The sequence below is a fragment of the Elgaria multicarinata genome, chromosome 3, assembly GCF_023053635.1.
Source record: "Elgaria multicarinata webbii isolate HBS135686 ecotype San Diego chromosome 3, rElgMul1.1.pri, whole genome shotgun sequence".
NCBI lineage: Eukaryota > Metazoa > Chordata > Lepidosauria > Squamata > Anguidae > Elgaria > Elgaria multicarinata.
Window position 1 is genome coordinate 155,216,876 of NC_086173.1, and position 27,909 is coordinate 155,244,784.

The window sequence follows — 27,909 nt, forward strand, 5'->3', positions numbered from 1 at the left end:
CGCCTCTGAGACGGAGTTGTCTTGTGTTGCATTGGAATGACGGAGGCCTGTGGGTGGAGAGCATTATGTGGGGAGGAACGGTCTCTCTCCCAAGCACCTCCCTGCCCCCTAGCCCAGGACTGCCCCATAATTTATATCCTCCAGAAGAAGGCCCCCTCAGGGCCACTTAAACCATGCTGACTGCTGCTCTCTTCATCCTTGTGCTCCTGACTGTAGCCCTGTTGAGACGGTGGCATGTGGGGGGCTGTGAGGGAAAGGCTCTGCCTGGCCCATGGGCCTGGCCCCTCATCGGGAATTTTCCCCACTTCTTCCACTCCGACCTTCCCATCCACTTCCTCAACTTAGCCCAGCGCTACGGACCCATCTATCGCCTCCGCTTTGGGAATAAAGGTGAGCGTCAGTGTGTACCAGAACTGGGACAGCGGGAGTGGGCTGTGGGCCGTGGTTGTGGCGAGCATCTAAATTAAAAATGACCTGTCCGCCGAGACTTTTAGTGGTTCTTTATAGTTTTATTATCTTTAGTGCTGCAGTGTGTTTGATTTTGTTGCTGTCTTCGTGCTTCTGGTTTGGATCCAGGTCCCATTGTGCTTTGAGTAGACCCATGGAAATTATGCCTAAGTTAAGTCCCAATGATCATAGAATCATAGAATAGAGTTGGAAGGGGCCTACAAAGCCATCGAGTCCAACCCCCTGCTCAATGCAGGAATCCACCCTAAAGCATCCTCGAAAGATGCTTGTCCAGCTGCCTCTCGAAGGCCTCTAGTGTGGGAGAGCCCACAACCTCCCTAGGTAACTGATTCCATTGTCGCACTGCTCCTACAGTCAAGGCTTGAAAGTTTCCCAGACACATCTCACTGGCTGCTGTGAGAAGAAGGAATGTGGAGGCAATCCAGCAGGGCTTTCCTATGTTCACGAAATCATAGAATCATAGAATAGCAGAGTTGGAAGGGGCCTACAAGGCCATCGAGTCCAACCCCCTGCTCAATCCAGGAATCCACCCTAAAGCATCCCTGACAGATGGTTGTCCAGCTGCCTCTTGAAGGCCTCTAGTGTGGGAGAGCCCACAACCTCCCTAGGTAACTGATTCCATTGTTGCACTGCTCTAAGAGTCAGGAAGTTTTTCCTGATGTCCAGCCGGAATCTGGCTTCCTTTAACTTGAGCCCGTTATTCCGTGTCCTGCACTCTGGGAGGATCGAGAAGAGATCCTGGCCCTCCTCTGTGTGACAACCTTTCAAGTATTTGAAGAGTGCTATCATGTCTCCCCTCAATCTTCTCTTCTCCAGGCTTAACATGCCCAGTTCTTTCAGTCTCTCTTCATAGGGCTTTGTTAATGGGGCTTTGATCTTAATCAAAGGGCTTAATCGTAGGGCTTTGATCTTAATGGGTCAACTCTAAATTGAACTACCGTATTTCTTCGATTCTAAGACGTCATCGATTGTAAGACGCACACTAATTTCAGTACCACCAACAGAAAAAAAAAAAAGCTTTGATTCTAAGAAATAATAAACACACCCGAGATTCTAAGGCACACCCCGTTTTTAGAGATGTTTATATGGGGGGAAAAGTGTGTCTTAGAATCGAAGAAATACGGTAATTCTAGCGCTGATGGATGGACCCTTGGTCTGATCCAGCATGGCACCTCTTATGTTAAGAAAGTTATCAATGGCTACTACGTAGTCCTGATGGCTATGTGCTGCCTCCAGTTTCAGAGGCCAGGGAACATGGGTGGGAGGGTGCTGTTGCACTCATGTCCTGCTTGTGGGTCCCTGGCCGACGCCTTGTTCATCTCTGGCTGGTGGCTGGTTGGCCCCAGTGTGAACAGAGTGCTGGACTAGATGGACCCTTGGCCTGCTCCAGCATCAGGACAGTTCTTATGCTCTTATCCTCAGCCAGTATAACCAGTGGGGATGGCAGATGGTGGGTAACCGCTGGCCTTCTAGATGTTGTTTGGCTCTCTCCCATCATCCCTGAGAACACGGTGGCCAATGTTTAGAGATTATGGGAGTTGCAGTCCAACAATATCTAGAGGCCACAAGGTTCCCGGTTTACTCTTAAGTATGCTTGCTTTACTTAAAAAAAAAAAATCAAATATGGGAATCAGCCCAAATTTTTTAATTTGACACACATAATTTGGGTAAACGATCCAAAGATTAAAAAGAACAACATCCAGGCTGCATCTCGTTCTGTCTTTTTGATTTTTGTTTGGTTAGCGCCCCTAGTCCCGTGATCACTTCGGCTCCAACAGGTTTTGCAGGGTTTTTGGAATGGGTGCAAAAACCTGTTCAGGAAAGTCACAAGTGGGACCTGGGGGGAATCCACATGTCGTATTGAGGGTGCTTCCATGCGCCCCCAGTGCGCACCCAAAGCGATCGTGTAGCTTGCCTGGTCGAAGAGACGAGGAAGAGGCGTCCTTGCCGCCGCTGCCCACCTCCCTCCTCGCCGGCCAGGTCGGAGAGCTCGGCGGAAGAAGGCGGGGTGGAGCCACCCCGCCTTCTTCCGCCGAGCTCTCCGACCCGGCCGGCGAGGAGGGAGGTGGGCAGCGGCGGCAAGGATGCCTCTTCCTCGTCTCTTCCAGGCAAGCTACACGATCGCTTTGGGTGCGCACGGAAGCGCCCTCAGTACGACGTGTGGAATCCCCCCTGCATATACATCCTGAGCACGGGCCCATCTTTCGAATCACCTCCAGTTCTCTCTTTTCAGAAAAAGGCTACGGCCAGCTTGAGCTAAGAAATGTTTTGCTGCTCTTTTGGCTGTGGATGGGTGATCTAAATCTCTTTCCAACATCTCTCCCCCCCCCCCGCCTCCCCCATCCCCCCGGGTACCTGCTAGACGTGGTGGTGCTGAACACCTCGGATGTAATTCGTGAGGCGCTGATACGGAAATGGTCTGACTTCGCTGGACGGCCTCGCAGTTTTGTTGGTAATTTGGGCCTGGTTGAGTGGGAGGTTAACGGCTGGCGGTCGAACGGGAAGCTGAACCTACGGCCACAGTTCAAGCATAACCACAAACCCACGGACCAAGGGTCTGACTCAGTATAAGGCAGCATCCTGGGCAGAGAACAGCAAACACCAACCAACAGAAAATGTTGGAGAAATAGTAATCAGCAAGGTTGATATAGTCATATGTGGTGGTCGTATCCTGTTGCATTAAACACACTTGTCACGACACAGGCCTCACACACCAGGCCTTGATGCACCACTTGAACAACCTGAGAGTAGGGTAAAACACAACCTTTCCTAGGGTGACCATATGAAAAGGAGGACAGGGCTCCTCTATCTTTAATTAATTAATTAATTGATTAATTTTATTTACTACATTTATATACCACCCCACAGCTGGGCGGTTTACACCAGTTGTATTGAAAAAGGAATATCAGCTGTTATTTCTATATATGGAGAACCTGGTGAAATTTCCTCTTCATCACCACATTTAAAGCTGCAGGTGCCCTGCCCTCTTTTAAATTTGGTCACTCTAGTATAGCTCCTGCAGCTTTAACTGTGGAGATGAAGAGGGAATTTCACCAGGTTCCCCATATATACAAATGACACCTGCTGAACTTCCCTTTTCTATGCAACTGTTAAAGATACAGGAGCCCTGTCCTCCTTTCCACATGGTCACCCTACCTTCCCCTCATATGAGAGGGTAAAGGCTAGAATCTGAAAAGGTTTTTACTGTGTATGTATATATAAAGTGTTTACGATAGTAATTGTAGAGCAGGTGATAAAGCCAAGCAGACACATGGTTTGAGGTAACAAAACAAAATATTTATTTTCGTTTAACAGACCTTAGTTACTTCAAATTCAAGTTAATCTGCTTAATCTAGTAGTTTTAATAAAAACAGTAATCTTAAATCTCTTAAAATCTTATCTCCTTCCATTCTCCACACCACTGACCATCCTAACTGACACTTCCAAACAAAGGTAGACATACCTAAGGGAACAGAACTGTGGGGTAATGTAGGGTGACCCTATGAAAAGGAGGACAAGGGCTCCTGCATCTTTAACAGTTGCATAGAAAAGGGAATTTCAGCAGGTATCGTTTGTATATGGAGAACCTGGTGAAATTTCCTCTCCATCACAACAGTTAAAGCTGCAGGTGCCCTGCCCTCTTTTAAATCTTGTTACTAGTTTAGCTCCTGCAGCTTTAACTGCTGTGATGAAGAAGAAATTTCACCAGGTTCTTCATATATACAAATGACACCTGCTGAAATTCCTTTTTCAATACAACTATTAAAGATACAGGAGCCCTGTCCTCCTTTTCATATGGTCACCCTAGGTAATGCCACAGCGCTGTTCACACATAACAACCTATCGGTTTAATAAAAGGATGGGTTGTAGCACATCGCACCCCCTTCCACTTTTATTCCACAAGCGCAATTGGCTCCTTTGTAGGTTTTTAAGCCACTGCCTTGTTACGTGTGAACCAGGTGACATTTCTTGAAACTTCCTGTTCTCAGAAATGGCAAATGTTATACATCAAACTATACATGTTACATCAACACTGGCTGTATTAACAATATAAGAAGAAAATGCAGAAGTAATATTTAAGGAACGAATTGTTTTATGATGACGATGGTGGACTGTGGTATAATAGCTAAAAGTTGGGAAACTGCAGGACTTCTAACATTGAAACCTTGGTATATGGAGCTGTAGCAAATAACCAGGCCGGAAAAATTGACATTCCAACTGAAACTAGCTCAAGGCAAAGTCAAAATATGTTATTTTTTTAAAATAAAATACACTGTGACTTTATTACATATATAAATCAGGGACACACGCAGCAATATCTGTCAACGCCGTTCCTCAGATTATGGAAAAGAGACTATATATAATTTGTTATTCTGAAGAGAACCATAAAGAAAACCTCCAACCAGCCAATGGATTCCATCTGTATTTCTGTCTGTAAAGTCAAGAGGGGGAAAAAAAAGTTAGACGCATGACTCTCTATCAATAACTAGATTAAATTTGAAGTATTTTTCTTCATTTCTTTGTTTGTATCTGGCCAAGAGGGCAGGGCTCCTGCGGCTTTAACTGTTGTGATGAAGAGGGAATTTCACCAGGTTCATACCGTGTTTCCCCGAAAATAAGACAGTGTCTTATATTAATTATTGCTCCCAAAGATGCGCTAGGTCTTATTTTCAGGGGATGTCTTATTTTTCCATGAAGAAGAATACGGAACACATTTATTGTTGAACAAAAAAAAAAAGGTCTTATTTTCGGGGGGATGCCTTATATTACAGCGAGAGGCAAAACTGGGAGTAGGTCTTATTTTCGGGGGATGTCTTACTTTCGGGGAAACAGGGTATACACAGATGACACCTGGTGAAATTCCCTTTTCTATGCAACTGTTAAAGATACAGGAGCCCTGTCCTCCTTTCCATAGGGTCACCCTAGTTGTGGAGGGCTGGAAAAGGTGCCAGGGGTGGCAAATGGCCCGCAGCCCATCTGAGGATGCCCATCCTTGGTTTATACTGACTGGCAGGAGCAATGTGGGGTTTCAGATGCCTCTTTCCCAGCCCTATGAGGTGGTTGGGGGAATTTTGTGCATACGAAGCAGTAGCTGTACCACTGAGTGTGGGCCCTTTCCTTTTAGGGGTGTTTTCTAATCCCTCGCCTTCCCCTTCTCCCCGCTGCCTCCTATCTGCAGCACACCTTGTCTCATTGGGAGGCAAAGACCTGTCCTTGGGTAATTACACCCCAACCTGGCGACTGCAGAGGAAAATGGCCCACGTTGCCTTGCAGCGCGGCCTGCGGGGAGACGTAGAGCAGATTGTGCAGAACAAGGCTCGAAGCCTCTGTAAGGTGAGACTATTATTATTATTATTATTATTATTATTATTATTATTATTATGTGTTTTTTAAAAGAGCTTAATGTTATTATCACTGGCGTGCACAAGGGGTGTGCCAAGTGTGCCCAGGCACACCCTAATGTTTGGGGCTGCCTCTGCTTTCTTGCCCCCTCCCCTCCCCCCACTCAAATCTGGGCTTTTAAGGAGAACAGGAAGAGCTGTGAATTCTACTGCTCTCCTCACTCCACCCCTGCCCGGAAGGCCAATAATTGAATTTGCAGGCGAGGGCTGAAGCCGCTGCTGCGGCTAGCTCCCAGCTCGCTCACTTGACCAGCCATTCTCTTCTTTGCTGCCCCCTTGCTCTTGCCTGCCCGGCAGCTCTTGCTATCTCCATATTGGTTATGGGGGAGACCGAGGCTGACACTGAGTAGCTTGCCTGTTAGCAAAGTCATGGTGGGGTGAGAATCGAATCAGGGATTTCCTGATGTTGCCGAGTAATGCATGAAAATGTAGCAGTGACAGCTGCTGAAATTTTCAAGCGTGAGCTCCAGTGTTCTGCATATTTAGGGTGACCATATGAAAAGGAGGACAGGGCTCCAGTATCTTTAACAGTTGTATTGAAAAGGGAATTTCAGCAGGGGTCATTTTTAGATATGGGGAACCTGGGGAAATTTCCTCTTCGACACACCAGTTAAAGCTGCAGGAGCCCTGCCCTCTTTTAAATCTGGTCACTCTAGTATAGCTCCTGCAGCTTTCACTGTGGTGATGAAGAGGGAATTTCACCAGGTTCTCCATATATACCTGCTGAAATTCCCTTTTCTATGCCACTATTAAAGATACAGGAGCCCTGTCCTCCTTTTCATAGGGTCACCCTAGCATAGCAACATTTTGCTTTCCATCCTATGTCTAACAAAACCAGAAAACATCTTACAAACCATCATATCAAACAAACAAACAATGAAATTCATTATCCAAAATCAGATAAACTGTGCATGTTTATTAAAATATGCAAATTATATAATTATTTTTTTTTGCTGTACTTTAAACTGCCGAATGACCGAAGTTCTCTGGTTGGTGTACAATGCATTAAAAGCATAAAATACAAATGCTAAAACAAGGAATAAAAAAGGCAGAATAAAAGCAAATTAAAGCCAGCAGCAGATGAAAGTACTACAAGGACTAAACCATTTCTTAAATGCCTGGGCCAATTAAAATGTTTTCTTTTTTACTATTTTAAACATGAACCCTGCAAATATTTTGTTTGATTTGTTTAGATATGTGTATCCCTCTTTTATGAGCTCAGAACATCTTACAGCAGCCTTCCTCAAAGATTGCCTAGGCAGCAAAATCTAGCAGAAAAGGGGAACTATACAAATTTCTCCCTTGTCCCGAACAATGCAGCTCACTTACAGCCCTTGGGTGCTTTCTGATGGTATTTAGATAGGGTGATCCTATGAAAAGGAGGACAGGGCTCCTGTATCTTTTAACAGTTGTACAGGAAGGGAAATTTCAGTACATCGCAACAGTTAAGGCTGCAGGAGCCCTGCATAGCCTAACCAGATACAAAAGTGGGAAGAGCTCCTGCAGCTTTAACTGTTGTGATGTACTGAAATTTCCTTTTCAGTACAACTGTTAAAAGGCACAGGGCTTTAACTGTTGTGATGTACTGAAATTTCCTTTTCAGTACAACTGTTAAAAGGCACAGGAGCCCTGCCCTCCTTTTCATAGGGTCACTCTGATTTAAACATTCAAATCTTAGGGATGTTTCCTTCTTCTGGCTTCCAACAGGTTTTCCGTGGTTACGATGGGGGACCCGTGGACGTGGCTCGGAATTTTTCCCTACATGCCTCTTGGGTCATCTTTACCGTGTTGTTTGGGCCTGTGGTGAGTGGTCGGATGGAATAATAATAATAATAATAATAATAATAATAATAATAATAATAATGTATTTATTTGTTACCCGCCTCTCCCTCTGGATCAAAGCGGGGTACAACACAAATGCAAAAAATACATATTACAACACAAATGCAAAAAATACATATAATTAAAACATATAAAACTAATACATTATTAAAAGCAGCACATTATTAAAAAGGCATCTTAAAATTCAACTGAGTAGCCCTGCCGGAAGAGATCAGTCTTTATGGCTGTCTTAAAATCCTGAAGACTGTTAAGTTGACGAATCTCTCCTGGCAGGCCATTCCACAGTCTGGGAGCGGCAGAAGAGAAGGTCCTCTGGGTACTAGTTGTCAGCCTTGTTTTTGGCAGGCTGAAGTAGATTTTTCCCAGAGGACCCGAGTGTGCGGGGCGGATTGTACGGGAGAAGGCGATCCCACAGGTAGCCTGGACCCAAACCATGTAGGGCTTTAAAGGGGATAACCAACGCTTTATACTTCGCCCGGAAACGAATTGGCAGCCAGTGAAGCGATTTTAAAACTGGTGTATTCAGGCAAAAGAAAACGAACCATTTCCCTCTGTCTTCCCTGCAGTCTTCCTTTCTTTTCAAGTCAGGCTGGTTGCCCACTGACTGTCCGTCTGACTCCCAAGTGGCGATCCCTGCAGTCTGTCTCCTCCAGCCTGACTCTTGCTCTTTCCTCCGCCGCAGGATATGGCCACAGTTGAAGAAATGAACGACTGTTTGATCGAATTGGTGGAAATGTGGAGTGCGCCTTCCGTCAAGGTTCTGGATTTCCTGCCCTTCCTCAAGGTAGGAATAATTTGGAGAGAAAGAGAGGGAGAGACCTTTGACTTCTGTTGCTGTGAGGGTCAATTTCACTCTCAATAACAATAATAACCACAATAACAATAATTAATTTTATTTATTTATTACCTGGATCGCGGCGGGGAACAACATCAAATTCAATATAATACATAAAACTGGTTAAAAGAGCATATGAAACCAATACAGCGGAAGTAGTGTCTGGCCTAATGTTGCTTCATGGCTGACTGGCAAAACTTGAACTCAGCTCTCCCCCATTCTGGTCTGTCACGCCAACCAATCTGCCCTACTGACTGACTACAGGCCTATCCAGTAGAATTTTAGGATATTTTACTATGTTTTTAGGATGCTTTTAGGATGTTTTTAAACAGTGTATACCATGTTTTTAATCAGTATTTTATGTATTTTATGCTCGATCCAATCGGAGAAGCGGGTAAGAAATAAATTATTATTATTATTATTATTATTATTATTATTATTATTATTATTATTATTACAGGCCAGCCTTAAAGCACAGCAACTGAATGCCTCTTAATGTTTTTGCTCTTAGCATAAAACAAGCAAAACAAACCTTGGTTTGTTGCAAATATTTTAAACTCACCCTGCCCATCCTATTATTAAAATGCATGGTGGGGGTTCTGTTGAAGGTCATGCGAGGGCTTAGATTATCCTTAGGAGGCCAGTTTCAAAATGCGTCGCTTGCTGTGATGTCGTAGAAAGTTTGCACGCATTCCAATTGCGGAGCGGGAATGATCGTCCGCGCCATGTTGGCTAATAGCGCAGTTCCTACGTGGGACGCTGAAAGGGGGTCTGGCAGAGGAGGGGCGCTGTGCTCGGGGTGCGGAAGGGAACGGGGGTGTCCAGCGGAGGCGATTGAAGGGTTCAGGAATCAGGAGGCGGGAAGCTGTGAAACTGAGCTGTGCTCACAGCCACTAAATGTTGGGCCCTGCTGCACCCTAGGTCTTCCCAAACCCCACCTTGCGTGGCCTGCTTTCCTGCATCAAAAGCCGAGACACCTTTATCCAAAGTCAGATGAAGAAGCACCAGGTGAGACTGTGGAGCGTGGGTAGTCTGGGTTGGGCTTTTTCTCATGGCGATGGGCTAAGAGGAAATGACCGAAAGGGGTAGCCCATATCTTCCTTGCTCAAACTGAAAAATAATATGAAACAGCGTTAAACCTGGGGGAGATCAACACAGTGTCCTGAAGGCGCTTGTGTGCGCCTCCAGTGCGCCCTGAAACTCTTTGTGTAGATCATGCCTACCTGGCCAGAAGAGGTGGAGGAGGAGGCGGCGGCGGTGGCAGCGGCGGCCCTGCATCACCCCTCGCAAGGACTCCCCAGAGAAGCCACCGAGCCCGGGAACTTTTCGCCCCGTCCCCGCGAGGGGCGATGCGGGGCCGCCTCCTCCTCCTCCTCTTCTGGCCAGGTAGGCAGGATCTAGGTAGGAGTTGGATACTGGAAAAGAACACAAGAAGAGATGTATTGAATCGGACCAGTGGTCCATCTCTCCAGCATTATGTTCACACAGTGACCAACCAGTCCAGGGAAGGCTTGTCTAAAGAGATACAGGGAACCCACGAGCAGGACATGAGTGCAACAGCACACACACACCCCACCCATGTTCCCCAGCAACTGGTGCATACAGGCTTACTGCCTCTGATGCTGGACGTGGCACATAGCCATCAGGACTAGTGGCCGTTGATAGCTTTGTCCTCCATGAATCCCTTTTTAAAGACATCCAAATCTGGTGGCCTGCGCTGCATTTTGTAATTGTGAATTCCATCGGTTCTCGTCAGCTTGGGCTCTTTTATCCCCATAAAGGAGACAAAGAAAGCAATGGACTCCATCTGTGGGAATTTTTAACGAAAAGTTTTAAAACCTTTGTGATTCAGAATGCTTCCTATGAATGGCTGGGGTTAATTACACGGTCTCCCTCTGTTTTTTTTGTATGGTGCTTTTAATTTGAAAGCAGTGTTTTTAAGATCACTTGTAGTTTTTATGAATTTTTGTACGCTGGCTTGCAAAGGCATTTATGCCTCCGGAATGGCAGTGTCTAAGACAGCCTTCCTCAACCTGGGGCGCTCCAGATGTGTTGGCTGGGGCATTCTGGGAGTTGCAGTCCAACACATCTGGAGCGCCCCAGGTTGAGGAAGGCTGGTCTAAGAGGTCCATCGGATGAGCGTTTTGCTGCACGCTCCTTACTGGGCCCCCACGGATTTTCACAGGTGCCTCTCATGCCGTAACGTCGTCTGCCTCCCGCCCCTTCTAGCCTTTTTCATGCCACCAAAAAACACGCCAGTAAGTCCGACTTATTTTGAAGACAGAAGTTGCCGCTTTCTTCCACTGTGTGCAGAAGCAGCGGGATCAAAACAGCCCCCTGAACGGGCCACAGGCACATTGTTTACGTCCTCTTTCAAAAGAGGAAGTAATGAGGGACAAATGTGCGGGCGGAGAAGCGACGGTAAGCCAACGCGATTTCCCCCTGTGTGATGGCGCTCTCAATCATTGAACCAATGAAGGAATGAATTTGGTTGTGCTGTACACTCTTACCCTCTCAGGAGTCTCAGCACCCTACAGAGGTTCGGAACATAGTGGACCACATGCTGCAGTTCGTGCGTGACCACAGTGTTGGCAAGTGGGGGGACGCTGGCCTCCTGCCGGAGCACATCCACATGGCCATAGTAGACCTGCTTGTTGGAGGCACTGAGACTACCGCTCTCTTGCTCACCTGGGTTGTGGCCTTCTTGCTGCACCACCCACAGGTAGGAGGACAGTCTACGGACAGGGATGGAGCCAGGGGTAGGTGTGGTTAGACGGCGGCCAAGAGCCCACATCCCAGCACGGCCTTAGTGGCAAGAGTCCTCTGGAGTTTATGTATGTATGTATTACATAGAATCATAGAATAGTAGAGTTGGGAGTCCAACCCCCTGCTCAGTGCAGGAATCCACCCTAAAGCATCCCTGACAGATGGTTGTCCAGCTGCCTCTTGAAGGCCTCTAGTGTGGGAGAGCCCATAACCTCCCTAGGGAACGGATTCCATTGTCGCACTGCTCTAACAGTCAGGAAGTTTTTCCTGATGTCCAGCCGGAATCTAGCTTCCTGTCACTTGAGCCCATTATTCTGTGTCCTGCACTCTGGGAGGATTGAGAAGAGATCCTGGCCCTCCTCTGTGTGACAACCTTTTAAGTATTTGAAGAGTGCTCTCATGTCTCCCCTCAATCTTCTCTTCTCCAGGCTAAACATGCCCAGTTCTTTCAGTCTCTCTTCATAGGACTTTGTTTCCAGACTCCTGATCATCCTGGTTGCCTTATACTGCCCATCAGCCTAGGCTCTCTGGGCAGTTTACAACTAAAACCATGATCCAATTTAAAACTTTAAAATCACATAAAATCAGAATAAGTTACAGTCCAGGGAAGGCTTGTCTAAAGAGAGATGTTTTTAGGAGGCGTTTAAAAGATATTACATTTTCCACCTCCCAAACCGCAGGAGGGAGGGTTTTCCAGAGTGTGGGTGCTGCTACAGAGATGGCTCACTGTCGAGGTTCTTCATGGTGACATTCTGTTTGCCTCAGAATGACGAGTTCCTCCTCCTCCTCCCCATTGCATTGTGCTTGTTCACCTCCTCTCTACAGGGAGAGGCAGTGTGGTGCAGTGGTTTGAGTATTGGTCCGGGATTGGAGGATCTGGGTTCCATGAAGCTCACTGGGCAGCTTTGAGCCAGTCATTGCCCAATTTACCTTGCAGGGTTGTTGTGAGGGTAAAAATGGAGAGGAGGAGAATGTAGACCATATTGGGCTCCTTGGAGGAAAAGGTGGGATAGAAATGCATTGAGGGGGGATGGACTCGATGGCCTTGTAGGCCCCTTCTAACTCTGCTATTCTATGATTCTATGATTCTATGAAATGTGATATTATCATCATCATCATCATATTTATTTGTATCCCGCCTTTTGCCCAATGCTGGGCCTCAAGGTGGCTTTACAAAATTAAAACATATACAGTTAAAAGCTATAAATAGAAATATACAAAAGTCAAAAATATAATTAAATAGGTTTCAGAGAATCCTAGAATCATATCATAGTAGAGTTGGAAGGGGCCTAGAAGGCCGTTGAGTCCAACCCCCCTCCCCCCACTCAGTGCAGGAATCCACCTTAAAGCATCCCTGTTTCAATATTAAAACAGATAGATAGATAGATAGATAGATAGATAGATAGATAGATAGATGATAGATAGATAGATAGATAGATAGATGATAGATAGATAGATAGATGATAGATAGATAGATAGATAGATGATAGATAGATAGATAGATAGATAGATATAGATGATAGATAGATGATAGATAGATAGATAGATAGATGATAGATAGATAGATAGATAGATAGATATAGATGATAGATAGATGATAGATAGATAGATAGATATAGATGATAGATAGATGATAGATAGATGATAGATAGATGATTGATAGATAGATAGATAGATAGATGATAGATAGATAGATAGATAGATGATAGATAGATAGATAGATATAGATGATAGATAGATGATAGATAGATGATTGATAGATAGATAGATAGATAGATAGATAGATATAGATGATAGATAGATGATAGATAGATGATTGATAGATAGATAGATAGATAGATAGATAGATGATAGATAGATAGATAGATAGATAGATGATAGATAGATAGATAGATAGATAGATGATAGATAGATAGATAGATGATAGATAGATAGATAGATAGATGATAGATAGATAGATAGATAGATAGATGATAGATAGATAGATAGATGATAGATAGATAGATAGATGATAGATAGATAGATAGATAGATAGATGATAGATAGATAGATAGATAGATAGATGATAGATAGATAGATAGATGATAGATAGATAGATAGATAGATAGATGATAGATAGATAGATAGATAGATAGATATAGATGATAGATAGATGATAGATAGATAGATAGATAGATGATAGATAGATAGATAGATAGATAGATATAGATGATAGATAGATGATAGATAGATAGATAGATATAGATGATAGATAGATGATAGATAGATGATAGATAGATGATTGATAGATAGATAGATAGATAGATGATAGATAGATAGATAGATAGATGATAGATAGATAGATAGATATAGATGATAGATAGATGATAGATAGATGATTGATAGATAGATAGATAGATAGATAGATATAGATGATAGATAGATGATAGATAGATGATTGATAGATAGATAGATAGATAGATAGATGATAGATAGATAGATAGATAGATGATAGATAGATAGATAGATATAGATGATAGATAGATGATAGATAGATGATTGATAGATAGATAGATAGATAGATGATAGATAGATAGATGATAGATAGATAGATAGATAGATGATAGATAGATAGATAGATGATAGATAGATAGATAGATAGATAGATATAGATGATAGATAGATGATAGATAGATAGATAGATATAGATGATAGATAGATGATAGATAGATGATAGATAGATGATTGATAGATAGATAGATAGATAGATGATAGATAGATGATAGATAGATAGATAGATATAGATGATAGATAGATGATAGATAGATGATAGATAGATGATAGATAGATAGATAGATAGATAGATATAGATGATAGATAGATGATAGATAGATAGATAGATAGATGATAGATAGATAGATAGATAGATAGATATAGATGATAGATAGATGATAGATAGATAGATAGATATAGATGATAGATAGATGATTGATAGATAGATAGATAGATAGATGATAGATAGATAGATGATAGATAGATAGATAGATAGATGATAGATAGATAGATAGATGATTGATAGATAGATAGATAGATAGATGATAGATAGATGATAGATAGATAGATAGATATAGATGATAGATAGATGATAGATAGATGATAGATAGATGATAGATAGATAGATAGATAGATAGATAGATATAGATGATAGATAGATGATAGATAGATAGATAGATAGATGATAGATAGATAGATAGATAGATAGATAGATATAGATGATAGATAGATGATAGATAGATAGATAGATATAGATGATAGATAGATGATAGATAGATGATAGATAGATGATTGATAGATAGATAGATAGATAGATGATAGATAGATAGATAGATAGATGATAGATAGATGATAGATAGATAGATATAGATGATAGATAGATGATAGATAGATAGATAGATAGATAGATATAGATGATAGATAGATGATAGATAGATAGATAGATAGATGATAGATAGATAGATAGATAGATAGATATAGATGATAGATAGATGATAGATAGATAGATAGATATAGATGATAGATAGATGATAGATAGATGATTGATAGATAGATAGATAGATAGATGATAGATAGATAGATGATAGATAGATAGATAGATAGATGATAGATAGATAGATAGATGATAGATAGATAGATAGATAGATAGATATAGATGATAGATAGATGATAGATAGATAGATAGATATAGATGATAGATAGATGATAGATAGATGATAGATAGATGATTGATAGATAGATAGATAGATAGATGATAGATAGATGATAGATAGATAGATAGATATAGATGATAGATAGATGATAGATAGATGATAGATAGATGATAGATAGATAGATAGATAGATAGATAGATATAGATGATAGATAGATGATAGATAGATAGATAGATAGATGATAGATAGATAGATAGATAGATAGATATAGATGATAGATAGATGATAGATAGATAGATAGATATAGATGATAGATAGATGATTGATAGATAGATAGATAGATAGATGATAGATAGATAGATGATAGATAGATAGATAGATAGATGATAGATAGATAGATAGATGATTGATAGATAGATAGATAGATAGATGATAGATAGATGATAGATAGATAGATAGATATAGATGATAGATAGATGATAGATAGATGATAGATAGATGATAGATAGATAGATAGATAGATAGATAGATATAGATGATAGATAGATGATAGATAGATAGATAGATAGATGATAGATAGATAGATAGATAGATAGATATAGATGATAGATAGATGATAGATAGATAGATAGATATAGATGATAGATAGATGATAGATAGATGATAGATAGATGATTGATAGATAGATAGATAGATAGATGATAGATAGATAGATAGATAGATGATAGATAGATGATAGATAGATAGATATAGATGATAGATAGATGATAGATAGATAGATAGATAGATAGATATAGATGATAGATAGATGATAGATAGATAGATAGATAGATGATAGATAGATAGATAGATAGATAGATATAGATGATAGATAGATGATAGATAGATAGATAGATATAGATGATAGATAGATGATAGATAGATGATTGATAGATAGATAGATAGATAGATGATAGATAGATAGATAGATAGATGATAGATAGATAGATAGATATAGATGATAGATAGATGATAGATAGATGATTGATAGATAGATAGATAGATAGATAGATATAGATGATAGATAGATGATAGATAGATGATTGATAGATAGATAGATAGATAGATGATAGATAGATAGATAGATAGATGATAGATAGATAGATAGATATAGATGATAGATAGATGATAGATAGATGATAGATAGATAGATAGATGATAGATAGATAGATAGATAGATAGATAGATATAGATGATAGATAGATGATAGATAGATGATTGATAGATAGATAGATGATAGATAGATAGATAGATAGATATAGATGATAGATAGATGATAGATAGATAGATAGATAGATGATAGATAGATAGATAGATATAGATGATAGATAGATGATAGATAGATGATTGATAGATAGATAGATGATAGATAGATAGATAGATAGATAGATATAGATGATAGATAGATGATAGATAGATGATAGATAGATGATAGATAGATAGATAGATAGATAGACAGACAGACAGATAGGTAAGTGATTGTTGAATTTGCAGGGCTCAGTGAAGGGTAATGTGGAAACTCCAACTCAGGTGTTTGTGGATTATGGTAGGATTTGGGGTCATCTTTCCCCTCCCCCCCTCCATATTTCTTCCTGCCTTTCTGCCACTCCAGGTTCAGGAGCGAATTCACGAAGAGATAATGACCGTTGTTGGGCTTGATCGTGACCCTGCCTACAGCGACCGGGAGCACCTGCCCTACCTCAACGCCGTCATCCTGGAGACCTTGCGTCTGCGCCCTTCGGCACCCCTTGCTCTGCCCCATATGACCATCCGTGATACCAGGTATCAGATTTCCACCTGGGCCTTCTCCACATGTAGTCTCTAGGCTGTTGACCCCACCTTTGACCTCCCCCGGCATGGCCCGGGACCTGCCCCTGGGCTTCTGAATATTGGTGAGGGCAAATAAGAAGAGCCCTGCTGGATCAGACCAAAAGGTCCGCTTAATTCAGCATTTGGCTTCTTCCAGTGGCCGCTGCAATGTCTCTGAGGAGCTCACAAGCAGGGCGTGAGGGAGGGGCAGAGAAATTCGTGGCCCAGGGTGGCCTGATTTCACGTGGCCCTCGGCCTCCTTTCAAAAGCCCTCTGCAGGCAATCATTTCCGACGTCTGGCAAGAGCGAGTTGCTCTTGCCCTGGTAGTTCATAGGGTGGGAAGGAAGAGGGGGTGAGAGAAACAGCAGTGGCAGAAAGGTGAAGAAAAAATGGCTGACGCGCCCACCCTTGGCTCTGGGTCCATCCACCAGGGGTTTCAGCCCCACTTTGTCATGTCTAATCCTGCTGCCCCTGTCTTGGGAGAAGATGTTTCAGGTAACCAGTCAGATTCAGAACTAGAAGACGCAGCGCCAGACACCAGCCAGCCTGTACCAGTGGGGGAGGAAGCTCTCACGGGCGATTCCCCAGCTGGGAGTCAGCCCTCTCCAGAGCTTATCTCCTCAAGGCCAAATCCTACACACTCAGTGGGAAGTGAGGTTTCTTCCGGAGGTGAGCGTTCCGACAAGCTAGCTGACGCTAGGGTCCGCCGGAAGCTCAAACGCACGGGGCGGAAGGAAGGCGTGAGAAAGTCAGTTTGATTGTGCCGGAACCTGCCTCCGCACCAGGCTCTCTGAAGTGATGGGCATTTGGGAAGTGGCTTCCTATTCTTCTTGAACGGACAATTGTCTTGCTTAGTTTGCATAGTTTTGCCTAGGGGGACGTTTCCAAGAGGTTAGACTCTCTTCAGGTAGAAGAGACGTTTGTTGGTTAATAAAAGCTTTGTGGATGACTTAGCGAGCCTCGTCATTTGCCTCCCATCGAAAGCAGGAGTGTTGTGAGAAACACGACACACTTGCTGCTGACATGCGGCCTCTGACAGGTTACCATGACGCTGCTCCCCTCTGGCAAAAGGAGACAAGCCTTTGTTGTTGTTCCTTGGTATTGAGAGACATGGGGAGCTCCCATCTCCTGACAGAAATGACGCCCCTGAGTTCACTCAGAAGCACTCTGGCAGCAAAAAGAGAGAGAAGAAAGTGGGGGGCAGGGAAGGTGTGGCTGAGGGAACCCCCAAAATAGAGTAGGAAAATAGAATGTTATAAAATAGGCAAAATGCCCTTATATAAACCGTGGCAAAGGGCACGAGAATACTGTTTTCCTGTTAATGCTCCCGTTGTTCTCAGCCTGCAGGGCCATTGTCTGTAGAGACTGGGAATGCTGGGAGTTTCAGCCCAACAGTATCTGGGGTTGCAGGTATTATTATTATTATTATTATTATTATTATTATTATTATTATTATTATTATTATTTATATACTGACCTATAGCCAATGCTCTCTGGGCGGTTTGCAAAAGTGCCACAAGCTTTTGTGTTTGGGATCGAACGTGCTGGGTTCCCGGGTCTCACTGAGGGGTGGGGGTGCAGTCCGGGGGTCAGAGCAGAGCAAGGAGGAGGCCAAGGCCTCGAAGCCTGGCAGGCGGCATTTTTTCAATCAGTTCTTCCTTCTCTCTTTCCCCTCCCTCCGAGTCTGTCTGGCTTTTCGATCCCCAAAGGCACGATGGTCATTCCCAATCTCTATGGGGCCCACCATGATGAGAGCAAATGGAATCAGCCTTTGGCGTTCAGACCAGGTATTGCTCTCTGCCTGTCTCTGCATGGGTGTATGTGTGAACGTGGGTGTCTTTGTGCCTGTCTCTCTGTGTGTAGCTCTGTGTGTGTGTGTGTGTGTGTGTGTGTGTACACACCTGTGTGTATATTAGGGTGACCCTATGAAAAGGAGGACAGGGCTCCTGTATCTTTAACAGTTGTATTGAAAAGGGAATTTCAGCAGGTGTCATTTGTATATATGGAGAACCTGTTGAAATTCCCTCTTCATCACAGCAGTTAAAGTTGCAGGTGCCCTGCCCTCTTTTAAATCTGGTCACTCTAGTATAGCTCCTTTTCAATACAACTGTTCAAGATACAGAAGCCCTGTCTTCCTTTTCATATGGTCACCCTATTTTACCAGGGCAACCCAGCCCAGTGGATGACGATGGCCATAGTTAAAGCTGCAAGTGCCCTGCCCTCTTTTAAATCTGGTCCCTCCAGTATAGCTCCTGCAGCTTTAACTATTGTGATGAAGAGGGAATTTCACCAGGTTATCTATCTATCTATCTATCTATCTATCTATCTACAAATGACACCTGCTGAAATTCCCCTTTCTATGCAACTGTTAAAGATACAGGAGCCCTGTCCTCCTTTTCATATGGTCACCCTACTGTTAAAGATACAGGAGCCCTGTCCTCCTTTTCATATGGTCACCCTACTGTTAAAGATACAGGAGCCCTGTCCTGCTTTTCATATGGTCACCCTAACAGTGTATATGTATCCTCTGTGTATACCTGTGGTGTGTCTGTGCGTGTGTCTCTGTATGTCTGTGTATGTATCCATGTGTGTGTGTATCTGCATGTGTTTATCTCTGTGGTTTGTCTGTGTGTGCCTCTGCATATCCGTGTGTGTGTGTGTGTCTCATTCTCTGAGTATCTGTGTGTGTGTTGTATGTGTGTCTCTCTCTGTATGTATCTGTGTCCATATGTTTACATGTGTCTGTGTACCTCTGTGTATGTGTAACTCTGTGGACTGTGTCTGTGTCTTTCTTTGTGTGTGTGAGAGAGAGACAGAAGATGTCTAGTGTTAGCATCTGACAAGTTCCTGCAGTGCCCTGCTACTAGGGTGATCATATGAAAAGGAGGACAGGGCTCCTGTATAGTTAACAGTGGTATTGAAAAGGAAGTTTCAGCTGGTGTCATTTGTATATATGGGGAACCTGGGGAAATTCCCTCTTCATCACAACGGTTAAAGCTGCAGGAACTATACTAGAGTGACCAGATTTAAAAGAGGGCAGGGCTCCTGCAGCTTTAACTGTGGTGATGAAGAGGGAATTTCACCAGGTTCTCCATATATACAAATGACACCTGCTGAAATTCCCTTTTCTATGCAACTGTTAAAGATACAGGAGCCCGGTCCTCCCTTTCATACGGTCACCCTACCTGCTACCCAGGGGTGTTTGAATATTCTGCTGACCCCTAGACCCAGGGCAGTCCTTAATCCACCCCCCCCAGCTCAAAGGTTGGGGTGTTCTCCAGCTGTTTTGGGGAAACAGCCCCAGCCAGCATATTATCTGAAACACCTGGACAGGACAGAAAGGTTTGCAACACCTGGAAGGCGGCAGTTGCCTCACCCCGGCCTAGTTTCTGGAAGAGGGCTTGATCCCATCAGGCTTACTGTGCAGGATCCACCAAAGTTCCACCTAGTGCCAAGTCCAGGCCTGCTTCAAATTAAAATGGTATCCATTTCTAGAGCTCAGAGGTTCAACACCCCCCTGGCTTAGCCTGACATCCTTTTTCCAACATTGGCCAGATACATCCATGTAGGGGAGGGTGACCCTATGAAAAGGAGGACAGGGATCCTGTATCTTTAACTGTTGCATAGAGAAGGGAATTTGAGCAGGGATCATTTGTATGCATGCAGCACCTGGTGAAATTTTCTCCTCATCACAGCATTTAAAGCTGCAGAAGCCCTGCCCTCTTTTGTATCTCGTCAAAAGGGCAGGGCTCCTGCAACTTTAACTTTGGTGATGAAGAGAGAATGTCACCAGGTGCTGTATGCATAACAATGACACCTGCTGAAATTCTCTTCTCTATGCAACTGTTAAAGATACAGGAGCCCTGTCCTCCTTTTCATATGGTCACCCTAATAGGGTGAGCCTATGGAAAGGAGGACCAGGCTCCTATATCTTTAACCGTTGTGTAGAAAAGGGCATTTCAGCAGATGTCACTTGTATGCCTGCAGCACCTGGTGCAATTCCCTCTTCATCACAACAGTTAAGGCTGCAGGAGCCCTGCCCTCTTTTGTATCTGGTCAAAAGGGCAGGGCTCCTGCAGCAAAGTTGGAGGACTGTACAAAGAGAGTGGCCCCAGTCCCAGCTCCATTTCTGACTCTGTCTATCTCTTTCTTCTGCCCAGAGAGATTCCTAGAGGGTGATGCCTCAGATGAGGCCCAGCGGCATCTGGTGCCATTCAGCTGTGGGGCGCGGATCTGCCTGGGGGAGGGCCTGGCCCGCATGGAGTCCTTTCTCTTCCTCGCCCACATCCTGCGGGATTTCCAGGTCTTGCCCTCGCCGTCCGGAAGCCTCCCTGACCTCCGGGTGCGCTTTAGCTTCCTTATGCAGTGCAAGCCCTTCACAGTGCAGCTGGTGCCTCGGCTGGTGGCGGACCATACAGAATGAGCCTCCTGCGTGTCAAGAGGACGGAAGCCCCTTCCACATCTGTCCTGTTCCCCCCCCCCTTCTCCTTCCACTCCCAATACAACCCTCACCAGTGTCCTCGACTTTCACCAATTTCACCAAAATCACATGGCATGAAAGGTAGGCTAGCCTCTTAAGAACGTAAGAAGAGCCATAGTGGATCAGAGCAAGGGTCCATCTAATCCAGCACTCTGTTCGCACAGTGGCCGACCAGCCATCGGCCAGGGATGAACAAGCAGGACATGATGCAACAGAACCCTCCTGCCCATGTTCCCCAGCAACTGGTGCACACAGGCTTACTGCCTCGAATGCTGGAGATAGCACACAACCATCAGGGCTAGTAGCCATGGATAGCTTCGCCTCCAGGAATCTATCCAACCCCCTTTTAAAGCCATCCAGATTGGTGGCCATCACGACATCTTGTGGGAGTGAGTTCCATAATTTAACTCTGCGCTGTGTGAAGAAGTCCTTCCTTTAATCTGTCCTGAATCGTCCACCAATCAGTTCCATGGGATGACCCCTTTGGGTTCTAGTGTTTTGAGAGCGGGAGAAAAATGTCTCCCTGTCCACATTCTCCACACCATGCATAATTTTGTACACCTCTGTCATGTCTCCCCTTAGCCTCCTTTTTTCCAAGCTAAACAGTCCCACTTGATGTAACCTTCCCTCATAGGGGAGATGCTCCAGCCCCTTCATCCCTTTAGTTGCCCTTTTCTGCCCTTTTCCCAGTTCTATAATATCTTTTTTTTTAGGTGTGATGACCAGACCTGAATACAGTATTCTAAGTGTGGTCACGCCATAGATTTGAACATGTGCACCCCAAAGTCTAGTCTCTTATGCTGTCCATGTGCACCTCAAAGACTTGATCTGGCCTCTCCAATCCTGCTTCATCCCTCGTCATTTCCAGGCTTGCCTTCCTGACTCTCTGGGCTCACATCCCCTGTTCACAGGGCCTGTCGTCTGAACTCAGCATGATCAAGCAACCTCACCCTTCTAAGGGAGTCACCACCAAAAGGCCCCTGCTGCCGCTGCTGCTTCTTGTCTGCCTTGGGAGTTTTTAACACCACCGTTGTGAAACGTGTTGCCTGGAGGTTTTTGGGCAAAACACTCCACGCTGAATCTTCATGCTGTGCAGAAAGAGTCCCTGCACAACCGTTGTGTTGCTCCGTGGAGTTTTCCATTGCGTTGACTTTTCCCACTGGCTATAGAATTGAAGACTCCTTTTTTTAAAAAAAAAAGGCCCAGGCCTTTTTTAGATGCTGCTTGGTGTGTGTTTTTATGGGACAGGCATTCGTTCCAACCTCTAGTGCTCCTCTTGATATTCTGCTGTTTCAATGATGTTGACATGCTGGCTTGTTTTAATGCGATTGGTTTCATTGTTACCCACTCTGGATACCCTTGTGTGTCCCTTTCACGACGTCATCTGCCTCCTCCCAGCCCTTCTAGCCTTCTTCGCCCCACAAAAAAGCACCCCAGGAAGACCGGCTTATTTTTAAAGACGGAAGTTGCCGCGATCTCCTGCTGTATGCAGGAGAAGCTGTGGGATCAAATCGGCCCCCTGAATGGGCCACGGGCACGTTGTTTCCTTCCTCTTTCAAAAGAGGAAGTAATGAGGGACAAACGCCCGGGCAGAGAAGCGACGGTAAGCAAATGCGATTTCCCCCTGTGTGTTGATACTCTTAGAGTTGAAGAGCAGGGTATGTTAATAAAATATTTAAACGAGTGGGATCTTCAAAAAAAAAAATACGTTGCAGTGTCTCTGTTCATTGTTCCAGTCATGCAGGCATGTCCTCTCTATGATACTCCATTCCATTTCCCCACACCTCTGTGATACTTTTTTCCAAGTCCATTTTCCCTCCCGTCTCATAGGGATATTTGGGGGGGTCCCACCCCCTTGCAGTTTTGTCTAAAGGTTTTTAAAATGTATTTTGAGTTCTCTAAGTATGCTGATGCCTCCCTCTTGTGTACAGACGATGGTGTTTTAGCTATAAAAGCAAAGTCACTCATAGCCTGCAGATCGTAAATAGAGGGAATGATAAATTAGACATTCCTCCTTTCCAACATGAATCTTCAGGTAGCACCTGTATTTCATAGTCTCCCCAGCCTTAGTCCAATCTTGAGATGCATCACCCTCCAGACATCGTTGGACTCCCAAGTCCCCTCAACCCTGACTATTGGCTAGGCCAGCAGGGGTTGATGGCAACAGCCTTCGAGCGACATCTCGAAGGCCGCATATTCCCCACCCCTGCTGTAACCGCTACACGCCACAGTCAGCCCACATTCCGTGGCAGAATTTTAAGTGCAGAAGAGACACTGCCCAGCTCTGCTTCTGGCCTCATCTAGAGTACTGCATCCAGTTCTGGGCTCCACAATACAAGAAGGACGCAGACAAGCTGGAGGAGGTTCAGAGGAGGGCAACCAGGATGATCAGGGGTCTGGAAACAAAGCCCTATGAAGAGAGACTGAAAGAACTGGGCATGTTTAGCCTGGAGAAGAGAAGATTGAGGGGAGACATGATAGCACTCTTCAAATCCTTAAAAGGTTGTCACACAGAGGAGGGCCAGGATCTCTTCTCGACCCTCCCAGAGTGCAGGACACGGAATAACGGGCTCAAGTGGCAGGAAGCCAGATTCCAGCTGGACATCAGGAAAAACTTCCTGACTGTTAGAGCAGTGCGACAATGGAATCAGTTACCTAGGGAGGTTGTGGGCTCTCCCACACTAGAGGCCTTCAAGAGGCAGCTGGACAGCCATCTCTCAGGGATGCTTTAGGGTGGATTCCTGCATTGAGCAGGGGGTTGGACTCAATGGCCTTGTAGGCCCCTTCCAACTCTGCTATTCTATGATTCTATGAAAGGTAGCAGTGCTACGGCAATTTTAGGGTGTCCCCATCCCTCCCCCAGCAAACTCAAATACTATGCAGTAACCAGCAAGCGGTTCCTTCGTCAAGCGTGGCGGTGTCTGCCTTCTGTCATCTTAAAAACCTTTGCAGCACAATCCTAAGTATGGCTATTCAGTAGTAAGTTTCCACTGAGTTCAACAGACCTTACTCTGAGGTTAAATGTGCCCAGGATTGCAGCCTGAAAAGGACAGGAGGTTGGAGGAAAGGCAAAAGCGGGGGGGATACAGTTGAAGGCCTTGCGGCAACAGAAGAACGTGGCGTTGTTGTGGGATGTCACAAATTCGTTATGGCATAATAAGCTGTCGTGGACTAGAGGCCACTGGCCTCAAACGCCAAAATAACTTGGCTGGCTTTTGGCTCCACCCCCATTCCACCAGGCTCCTCCCCTTTCGAAGGATGAGCAGAGCTGGCATCAAGGGATGCTGGGCCCCCAGCCCCTCAGGTCCCCACGGACAAGAGCCCTCCGGAAGCGCCTCTTCCCCGTCTCCACCATGACAGCCAGCTTATTCGCCCGCCTCTCCTTCTGGCCCAGGCGTTCTGCTCTCAAAACACAGCCAGGTTCGGGCCTGCACCAATTGTGAGCCACAGAGCTCCCCGCCCCTTTAAACGCCCACGAACACACCCACACCACCACCACCAAAAGGAAAGGCATTATTCCCTTGTCTATTTCTTTAAATTTAATTTTTATTTTTAAACGTTTTTATTCTCCATGATCTAAAAAATAACTTCCCCTCCCCCAAGCGCTTCTTATAGAGAAACTTTACCCCAACCCTCTAAAAAAAACAACCAGACACCCCCCTGCCCACCCCAGGCACATTCCCGGCCCTGGGTTGTAAAGACCCCTTCTGCCCCGTGCTGCACGCGAGTGGACGATTGCCCGGCAACATCTCCGCGCCCCCCCTTTGCCCATCCTGACCCCAGGGAAGGTGGGATTTGGCTGAAACAAGCGGCATCAGGAGGGGGCTTGTGGATTTCATTAAGCCTGTTCCTCCTCCCTCCCTCCTTGCTCTGCTTCGTATCAGAACTGTGGGCCACCTACTTTTTCGCAAATCCAAGAATTCAAGTTGCACGCACTATTTTGCTACTGTTGGTTTCATGTCATTAATTTCTCTTTTTTAAAAAACACAAAACAAAACTTTGATACTTGTTTGACATCTAGCGCTTCACCACCATTCACCTGTTCTTAGACTTTTGTCCCAATGAACTTCTGGTCCCTGCTTTTGGACTTCCATCCCTTCTTTTGAAAGGGAGGGAGGGATGGGGAACAAGAGGCCAAAAAGAAGAAGCTCGCGGGGGGTGTGTGTGTGTGAGTGGGGGCGGGCGGGCAGGAGCAGTAGCTTGAGTCCACCAGACTCCCAGGAAGGGCAACAGAAATTCAAAAGATAACAACCCAAAAAGTGCTTTTACGTTAACCTGCTTTCAGGGGCTGATGATGAGTTTAATCTCCCTGGGGAAGGAGGCCCGGATACCGAGTGGAGTTGGAGGAGGGAAGTAGGGAGTTTTAGACTGGAGAGAGGAAGAGAGAGATTTGCGGGAGCAGGGACCGGTAGAGAAGGGGGTCGGCAACTGGAGAACCCCGGGCCAAAATCCGTCCCTTTGAGGGACGTGAACGGAACCGCCCAGTTGCCAACCTCGTCGCAAGAGAACTGAGGCGAAAATGGCATTGGTTTGCTGAGATTGGATTCCTGGGGGCCGACCTCCCAGCATTCCCTTCTGGGTGTTTCCCAGGAAAAGAGGCTGACGGGGCCTTGGCAGCATCCTGCGACACGGTCCAAACTCAGAACGCTCCGTCCCCTTCGCTCTGCCCCTCAGCAACCCCTTCCGCTCTCCCGCCTCGACTCCTCCGGAGGCTTCACGTCCCTGACAATTTGCGGCTGGTCGGCGGCAGGAAAATAATAATAATAATAAAAAAATAATACAAGGTGCTTGTGTTAATATTCGTCCCATTTCCTTTCTTTGTTTTTGCTCCGTGCGTCTCCTTTTTCCTCAGGACGGGAAAAGGGGAAATTAAGGCCGGGTGTGAGGTATCCCGTTGCGGAGGGGTAGTCGCTCGACCTCCCTTGCGGCTGCTCCTCCTCCTCCTCCTCCTCCTCCGCCACTCTCCCCCTCAGTCAGTTCTGCAGCCTCGTTCCCTTTGCTCACGCCCACCGCAAAGGCTGGAAGCCGCGTGGCCGGAGTTTCATCTCGGTGAAGGGGATGGAGAACTCGAAGCCTTTCCAGTTAAACCAGTTGACACCCTTGGATAGGGGAGAGAGAGAGAGAGAGAGAGAGAGAGGAAGGCGGGAATTAATCTATGGAACTCCCTGCCACAAGATGTAGTCACGGCCACCAATTTGGAAGGCTGTCAAAGGGGACTGGACAAATTCCTGGAGGAGGAGGCTGTCAACAGCGACTCGTCCCGATGGCTAAGTGCTGCCCCCAATATCGGAAAAACTGCTACGCCTCCCAATTTCAGTTGCTCGGGTCCCACGAGCGGGAGGGCACAGTTGTGCTCCTTGGGGGCTTTGCACAGGCCACGCCCCCTTGTAGGTAATCTGTCAGGTGCTGTAGGCTGGCAGTGGGCGGGGCCAAAGCCGGCAGTGGGCGGGGCCAGAGCCAAAACGTGGGTAGGGGGAACATTTTTCTTTTCGTTTCTCTGCCGCCTCCTTTTCTCCCACCACCTTCCTTCCCACCCAGTGGGCTGCCAGGGAAGGGACAGACCCCTGAGTTCGAAGGGCTTCCCTTCGCTTCTTCACAGTACAGTCCTTCCTAGGGTGACCCTATGAAAAGGAGGAACGGGCTCCTGTTTCTTTTAACAGTTGTATTGAAAAGGGAATTTCTGCAGGTGTCATTTGTATATATGGGGAACCTGGTGAAATGCCCTCTTCATCACAATACTTAAAGCTGCAGGGGCCCTGCCCACTTTTAAATCTGGTCACTCTAGTATAGCTCCTGCAGCTTTAACTGTGGTGATGAAGAGGGAATTTCGCCAGGTTCTCCATGTATACAAATGACACCTGCTGAAATACCCTTTTCTATGCAACTGTTAAAGATACAGGAGCCCTGTCCTCCTTTTCATAGGGTCACCCTAGGCCTTCCCCCATGTTCTCCGTCCTTGAGGGCAGTACCTTACAGTCTTAATAGGCAAGGCCCCGTTACTTTAAATGGCTGCACAGGCGGTAGGCAATGAGATGGAATCTCTTCACTGGCTGCCAATTAGTTTCCGGGCAAAATATAAAGTGCTGGTTATCACCTCTAAAGCCCTACATGGTTTGGGCCCAGGCTACCTGCGGGATCGCCTTCCCCCATACAATCCGCCCCGCACACTCAGGTCCTCTGGGAAGAATCTACTTCAGTCAGCAAAGAATCTACTTCAGTCATGTCGTACTGAGGCTGCTTCCATGCGGCCCCAGTGCGACCCCAAAGCAATCGTGTAACTTGCCTGGTGAAGAGACGAGGAAGAGGCGTCCTTGCCGGTGCCGGCGCCGCCACCCACCTCCCTCCTCGACAGCCGGGACAGAGAGCTCGGCGGAAGAAGGCGGGGTGGAGAGCGGAAGAAGCTCTCCACCCCGCCTTCTTCGGCCGAGCTCTCCGAGCCGGTTTTTGGGGTGCACTGGGAACTCGTTTTTGGGGTGCACTGGGGGCGGATGGAAGCACCCTGAGTACGACGTGTGGAAGTGCCCCAGGCTGACCACCATTACTCAGAGGACCTTCTCTTCTGCTGCTCCCAGACTGTGGAA

The 27,909-nt window shown here is 45.4% G+C and overlaps 2 protein-coding genes across 2 annotated transcripts in view; one reads left to right on the plus strand and one right to left on the minus strand.

The window, feature by feature from the left end:
• Positions 1 to 173: 173 nt before the first annotated feature.
• LOC134396262 (steroid 21-hydroxylase) lies at positions 174 to 21,535 on the plus strand. The gene is made up of 10 exons (XM_063122682.1): positions 174 to 390; positions 2,831 to 2,920; positions 5,648 to 5,802; positions 7,578 to 7,673; positions 8,395 to 8,496; positions 9,469 to 9,555; positions 11,066 to 11,269; positions 16,651 to 16,820; positions 18,532 to 18,635; positions 21,009 to 21,535. Exons 1-10 carry the CDS (start codon positions 174 to 176, stop codon positions 21,269 to 21,271), a joined length of 1,488 nt encoding a protein of 495 aa, XP_062978752.1. The 3' UTR covers positions 21,272 to 21,535.
• Positions 21,536 to 25,587: 4,052 nt separating this feature from the next.
• The window catches only part of TNXB (tenascin XB), a 170,508-nt gene continuing 168,186 nt past the window's right edge, over positions 25,588 to 27,909 (minus strand). The window contains exon 48 of the mRNA XM_063122680.1: positions 25,588 to 26,427. Coding sequence (XP_062978750.1) covers positions 26,329 to 26,427 — 99 coding nt within the window. The 3' untranslated portion in view covers positions 25,588 to 26,328. The remainder of the gene's footprint in view (positions 26,428 to 27,909) is intronic.

What these genes read in the sequence shown, in the direction of transcription:
- LOC134396262 (XM_063122682.1), top strand. Translation starts at nt 174, where the DNA reads ATGCTGACTGCTGCTCTCTTCATCCTTGTGCTCCTGACTGTAGCCCTG. An exon ending in CCGTGTTGTTTGGGCCTGTG is followed by an intron (nt 7,674 to 8,394) that starts GTGAGTGGTCGG and finishes CCTCCGCCGCAG; the next exon opens with GATATGGCCACAGTTGAAGA. An exon ending in GTCAGATGAAGAAGCACCAG is followed by an intron (nt 9,556 to 11,065) that starts GTGAGACTGTGG and finishes TTACCCTCTCAG; the next exon opens with GAGTCTCAGCACCCTACAGA.